Below are 6,821 nucleotides of genomic sequence, written 5' to 3'. Positions count from 1 at the left end.
ATAAGATTGAATAAGTATGGCGAAAGAATACAACCCTGTCTCACACCTTTCCCAATTTTAAAACATTCAGTGTTCCCATGTTCTGTTCGAACAATTGCTTCTTGGTCTAGGTACAGATTTCTCAGAAGTACAATACAATGTACTACAATTCCCATTGTAGTCCTGTTGTTCCATAGTTTACAATCTAAATTGGGAAGAGAAGGGACAGAATTCAGAAGATCAGTTTTGCTTGGGATATATTGAGTTTTAGATTCCTAAGATTTGGCACAAATGTGTCCTATGTGATATTGGATAGTTCTAAACTCATGGAGATTTAGGTTGGTGATAGGATTTGGAGATCATCCAGATTTAAACCATGGATGACTGGATAAAAAGAGTGGATAAAGTTGTTTTTTGGAATGATTCCAGCAGACAGTCAAAAATAGACAAGATAGATATATGGGATGTGGCAGTCTGAAACTCTACAGGTCAGTTTTTTAGGGTTTATGGCTAGACACTATTTTGTTATTATTAGGTACTATTTGTCTCATAGTGATGGAACAGTTATTTGATTTCTTGCCTACTGCTTCCATGAGCATTGATTATGAATCCAAGTAAAATGAAATTCTTAATATTTTTTTTGGATATCATGACCACATTTTAATGAGTATGAATAGTAAAATTGTAGCTCCTTTTGCATGTAGTGCATGATTAACCTTATCAAGTGGTGGTTCCGACTCATAGGGACAGAGGCTGTAAATCTTTACCGGAGCAGAAAACTTCATCTTTCTCCCGCAGAGCAGCTGGTAGTTTGGAATTGCTGACTGTCAGGTTTGCAGCCTGATTCGTAACCACTGCGCTAGCGCCCCTAACCTTATCAAGTAGTAGTATAAAAGGTGCGTATAGCAAAAGTGTCGTTTGAACACCCAATGTGCCTCTTTGTACAGGTGTTCAGAACTCCTTATAATTATAAAGGCTTTATTTGGAGTGTTTGTTAATTGACTCAATCATTCTAGGGCATTTGGGTAACAGGTTTTTTCGAGTTCTTCGGATTCCCTAATATTTAATCATTGGTGGTCTTTGCCAGTACAGGTTCAGCGTGTGCTGGGGCTGGAGGCTATAAGGCCTGAGCAAAGATTAAGTGTGTACAGAAGTGGAGACAATCTAAAGTGAAACAAATAAAAAAGAATTACGAGAGAGATTGGAAAGTGACTTGAAGGGAATGTAAGATCTGTAGAGATCTTTTTTCAAGATTGGAATAAAAATACGTGGGTCTTGTGAGCCGCGAATGTACATATGGCACATCAGACAGCCTTCTGGGAGTGCCCTCTTCACCTCCCCATCGTTTCGTGGGTCCTAGGAGCCGGGGAGAACATGGGAGGAGCTTTGCCAGTTGCAGGTACCGGAAGTGACGCATATCTCGCGAGAAGTAAGAAGCGCGAGCCTCGGCGGCCCGGAACCGGTCTTGGAACAGCGGCGGTGCCTGAGGCCGCTTCCCCTCCCGCCCCATGGAGGGGCCCCCGGGCCTGCGGCCGGGCGCGGGCGGGCCCTGGGAGATGCGGGAGCGGCTGGGCACCGGCGGCTTCGGGAATGTCTCTCTGTACCAGCATCGGGTGAGGCGGGGCGCGCGAAGGAGCAGTGATGGGTGTCTGTCAGAGTGCCTGTGGCACTTTAGTGACTGTCAGTGTGTCAGTGAGAATTAGGGTTAGTGTTTGTGGGTCAGTGGGTTTGTGTGTGTGAGATATTGTGCTTGTGAGCGTGGGTGACTGAGTCTGAGGTTGTGTCGGTAGAAACGTGTGCTAGTGGTCCTGGGCCAGTGTGTGTGAGGTCGATTAGGGGAGACGTTGGGTGTGAGTGGCAAGGTGTGACAGTGCCTGTATGTGTCTCTGTGAGTGAGGTGGACGCCAGAATGTGTACGTGTGAGCAGAAATGGGGGAGAAATTGGGGCTCCAAGGGGGGGCTGCCTGGGGGGATGTGTACGGGCCCTGCTTGTGCCTGGAGGGACTGCAGTAGACCAGGTCTGTGGAAGCAGGGGCAGCTTTTGGAGTTGGGGATGCACTCCAGATAGGAAGTAGTAAGAGGAGAAGTGGTGAACATGACCAATGGTTTCACAAAGGACGGAGAGATTGTAGGTGGAGGCCAGCTGACAACACTTAGGAATTTTATTTTGATTTCACTGAGAATATTTAGCTATTGTAGCAGCAGTTAATCATGTTCAAGTAAGCCATGCATCCTTTGAGATACCAATAAAAGCTATGGATCCTTTCCCCTCCAAAAAAAGAGTATCCACCGAACCCTATGCATATCCGTTTCAGGGCATTCAGAGTCTCCTGACACACATTTACAGACCTTCTAGGTGTATACCTTGCACTCTAGTTGATCCCACCCACAGTGACCCCACCCAATGTAAAGTTTCCAAGGTTGTAAATCTTTCCAAGAGGAGACAGCCTCATCCTTTCTCCTGTGGAGCAGCTGGTGGGTTCTGAACTGCTGACCTTGCCTAATCCACAGTGCCACAGACCCTAGATTAATAATCTCTGCAGAATAGCATTTGATATGTCATATGTAAAATGGGTATATTTTCTTCGACTTTGTGGGTCTGCCTGAGAGTGGTAATGATTGTGAGGTTAGCCCAGGACTGGGCGGTGTTTCATTCTGTTGTGCATAGGGTCACTGTGAGTTGGTGTTGATTCGATGGTACCTAACAACAACAATGTAAAAATAAGTAGAATGCCTGGTTTGTGGTAAGCCCTCATACGTTAGCTACCCCTGCTGTATTGGTGCTATTGTCATCCTCATCTCTAGTCATGGACCTTAAAATAGAACATGGTTACGAATCGGGCTGCTAACCTCAAGGTTGGCAGTTCAAAACTACCAGCTGTTCCACGGGATAAAGATGAGGCTTTCTGCTCCCATAAAGATTTACAGCCTTGGAAACCTTGTACAGGGTCGCCATGAGTTGGAAGTGACTCCACGGTACTTAACAACAACAAGAAGATAAAAGTTGTGCTCTAGGAAGATTATTGTGTAAAAGATGAGTTTGAGTAGAAAAGCATATGGGACAAGAGTAATCCTTAATCTATTACTAAAATGGCTGTGCGTGGCGTGTGAATGGAGAAGTGAAGTCTACAGGAGATATCCTGATTTGCTGTTTTAGTGAACGTAGATGTGGATTGTTGTTGTTGTTATGATGTGCCTTCAAGTTGGTCCTTACTCATAATGACCCTGTATTGGGTTTCGGAGGCTGTAAGTTTCATTAAGGGAGCAGAAAGCCTCATCTGTCTTTCTTCTGTGAAATGGCTGGTGGGTTTGAACTGCCGACCTTGTGGTAAGTAGTTCAGTATTTATGCTACAGAGCCTCCAATGCTCCCTGTGTGTGGATAGAAAGCGCATTATAAGATGGGGTCAAGAGAGATGGGCGTCTACCTGATACTTAGTCTACTTTGATAACCACGCACGTCTTACCATCAGAGGGGATTTAAGGCACTCAAAGAGAAAAAAAGGGGAGCCAAATGCTTTCAGCAGAACGTTGCCTTGGGACCTCGTTATTGGCACAGCTGTACAAGACTTCTGCATGCTGACACACTTTTGTGCTTCTCTGGGTCCCTGGCTGCGCTGGATAAATACATCACTTTGTAAATGGAAGCAACATAGGTTCCTGTAGAATCTTAGAAATCTCTCAGGAGCGTTCCATATGTCTGTAGTGGGACTTTTGACAATAGAACCTGTAGTGATGAAAGAAAACTATTATTTTCATAGTGCTAGACAACAGCATCATTCCTTTCCCAAACCTAACTTAAAGTTTGCATTTAGAACGTCAAGATTCTGCATTTTGGTGGAAGCTGTGCCCCGGTATTTCATCTATACCTAACAAAGCACAATGGGGAAGAGACAAAGAATATGAGATGGTTTATTTAGCTGTTGACTGTAGGTACCCAAATCAACAAAAACAACATTCAAGGAGCTTTCATATCTATTGAGAGAAATAGACACCAAAACAAAGTACGATGTGTTAACCTATATATGAAAGTTTCTGCAAAAAGTGATATGGAAACAAGACAAAGGAATCCCAAAACTCTTTCGACGGGTAATATGGTTGTTACTTCCAACTCTAAGAGACCCTGTTTAGGGTTTCCAAGGAGCAACTGCTGGATTTGAATCATGGACCTTGCGGTTAGCTTTCCAGTAATTATCCTACAGTGTCAGATCAGGACTCCAGGTAACTGGGTTATTGTTGTTAAATGATGTTGAGTTGATTTGGATTCATAGTGACACCCTACATAGGGTTTTCAAGGAGCATCTGGTGGGTTTGAACCACCAACCTTGTGGTTGGCAGTCCAGAATTTATCCTATAGTACCAAACCAGGACTCCAGGTAATAAGAGTTGTTGTTGTTAAGTGCTGTCAAGTTGATTCTGACCTATAGCGACCCTGTATAGGGTTTCCGGGGAGCAGCTAGTGAGCTTGAACTGCCGACCTTGTAGTTCAAACGGCTTTGCAGTCTGGTGCATAACCCTCAGTGCCACACCAGGTAATAAGAGTAACACTTCTTTTTTAAAGAAACTTGTTATTGTAGTTTGGTTTACAGAGCAGATTAGTTTTCCATTTAGTAATACATACATATTTTGTTTCCTGACATTTAGTTGTAATCCTCTTCATGTGACAGCACTCTTTCCATTTCCTCCTTCAGTTCCATTCATCTTTCTTTCCTGTTCCTTCCTGCTTTCAGTGGTTTGTTTTTATGCATATGCTGCCCTTGTGGTCTCCTATGGCTGACTGTATAGGAGTACATTCCTCACTGTATTATTATTCATTTATCAGTCTGTCTGTTTGACTGAAAGTTGAATCCCTGAGGGTGGGTTCAGTTCTGGCTGAGGGCTATCTAAGGGTCACAGTCTGGGGCTTCCATAAGTCTCGATCAGGCCAGTAAGTGTGGTCATTTTATGATTCTGAAGTTTGTTCTACATTTTTTTCTTTCTCTATGCAGTACATTCTGGAGTCCTTGTGTGGTGATATAGGATAAGCATTAGACTGCTAACCGCAAGGTTGTTGTTGTTATGTGCCGTGGAGTTGGTTCCGACTCATAGCGACCCTGTACACGGTTTCCGAGGCTGGAAATCTTTACAGGAGCAGAAAGCCTCATTTTTCTCCTGCAGAACAGCTGGTAGTTTTGAACTGCTGATCTTGCAGTTTGCAGCCCAATTCATAACCACTGCGCTACCAGAGGTAGGCGGTTCAAACCCAGTAGCCATTCCTTGTTGTTAAGTGCTGTTTACTTGGTTTTGATCTGTAGCTACCCTGTATAGGGTTTCCAGGGAGCAGCTGGTGAGCTTGAACCACCTACCTTGTGGTTCAAAGGACTTTGCAGTCCAGCGCAGTATCCCACAGCGCCACACCAGGACTCCTTGGAGATCCTATAAAGGGTCAGGATGAATTGGAATCCACTTGACGACACTTAGTAGCAACAAAACAACATGCAGCACATTTTGCTGTGATCCTGATCTGAGAAGTCTGTAGGGTTAGCTAGACACCATCTAGTTCTGGCTTCAGAGTAGTGGGTATGTTGGTTCACTTGGTCCATTAGTCCTTTGGACTAATTGTGTTAGGGTAGAACTTCAGAAAGTGTGTTTGGAAAAGTAATCCTATGAAACACCTTGTACAAAGGGCATTTCACACATAAATATATTGGGTATTTAAAAGGCTATTACATTCCTTAATTTGGAGATTCATAACCCACATTAGCATATTAAAAGCTCTAAGAAGTCCCATAGTGTTTTCCACATATATTTTAACACAGATTTTTTGTTATTGTTGCTGCTGCTAGATACCTGTGAACATCTCACAAAGCACTCTGAGAAGGCTGAGTAGGGAAGGGCCTCACAAGGTACTTAAAGAATTTTTATCTATGGGATCTTTTTGAAATAGCTTCCTGTTTCCTTCACTTAGGGTTTAAGATTGTTCATGATTATACTAAATTTTCTCTAGATGGTAAAGAGTTACATGGGACATAGTTACAACAGCCACCTGCACATAACAAAAGAAAGCTTGAAGGAAGTGAGGATTGTGGTTAGGTTAGATTGTAGTCTGCCCTCTTTCCTTATTTCTGTCTTTATATATGTCAACAAACCTGTCAGTTTGTTGCATTTTGGTGGCTTGTGTGTTGTTATGATACTGGAAGCTATGCCACCGGCATTTTAAATACCATCAGGGTAACTGATGGTGGACAGGTTTTAGACTAGGAAGAAGAAATAGGCAGTCTACTTCTGAAAAATTAGCCACTGAAAATGGAACATTGTGCCTGAAGATGAGCCCCTCTTTTAGAAGGCATTTAAGATACCACTGGGGAAAAGTTGTCTCCTCAAAGTAGAGTTGACCTTAATGATGTGGATGGAGCAAAGTTTTTGGGACCTTCATTTGCTGATGTGACATGACTCAAAGTTGAAGAAATAGCTGCAAGCATCCATTAATAGTCCGGATGTGGAATGTACAAAGTGTGAAACTAGGAAAATTGGAAGTCATCCAAAATGAAATGAAACACGTAAAGATTGGTATCCAAGGAGTCCTGGTTTGGTGCTGCAGGATAATATACTGGACCATAATATTGGTTTTAACCAGCAAGATCTGTGGTTCAAACTCACCAGCTGCTCCTCAGAAACCCTAGACAAGGTAGCTATGAGTCGGAACCATCTCAGCGACACTTAACAATGGTGAGCTGAAATGAACAAGTATCATTCAGTTTGAATTGGACAATCATGGTTTACTGTATCAGGAATGACAAAGAGGAATGGCTTTGCATTCATCATCAAAAAAGAACATTTCAAGATCTATCTTGAAGTCCAATGC

At 43.1% G+C, this 6,821-nt stretch overlaps 1 protein-coding gene across 1 annotated transcript in view; it reads left to right on the top strand.

Moving 5' to 3' along the window:
* Positions 1-1,487: 1,487 nt before the first annotated feature.
* Positions 1,488-6,821, top strand: part of CHUK (conserved helix-loop-helix ubiquitous kinase) — an 83,712-nt gene continuing 78,378 nt past the window's right edge. Inside the window, exons 1-2 of the mRNA XM_006831465.1 lie at positions 1,488-1,592; positions 5,964-6,049. Coding sequence (XP_006831528.1) covers positions 1,488-1,592; positions 5,964-6,049 — 191 coding nt within the window. The remainder of the gene's footprint in view (positions 1,593-5,963; positions 6,050-6,821) is intronic.

This window comes from Chrysochloris asiatica, unplaced genomic scaffold, assembly GCF_000296735.1.
Source record: "Chrysochloris asiatica unplaced genomic scaffold, ChrAsi1.0 scaffold00003, whole genome shotgun sequence".
NCBI lineage: Eukaryota > Metazoa > Chordata > Mammalia > Afrosoricida > Chrysochloridae > Chrysochloris > Chrysochloris asiatica.
The sequence above is the reverse complement of the archived record's forward strand: the minus strand, read 5'-3'. Positions and strand labels throughout refer to the sequence as shown.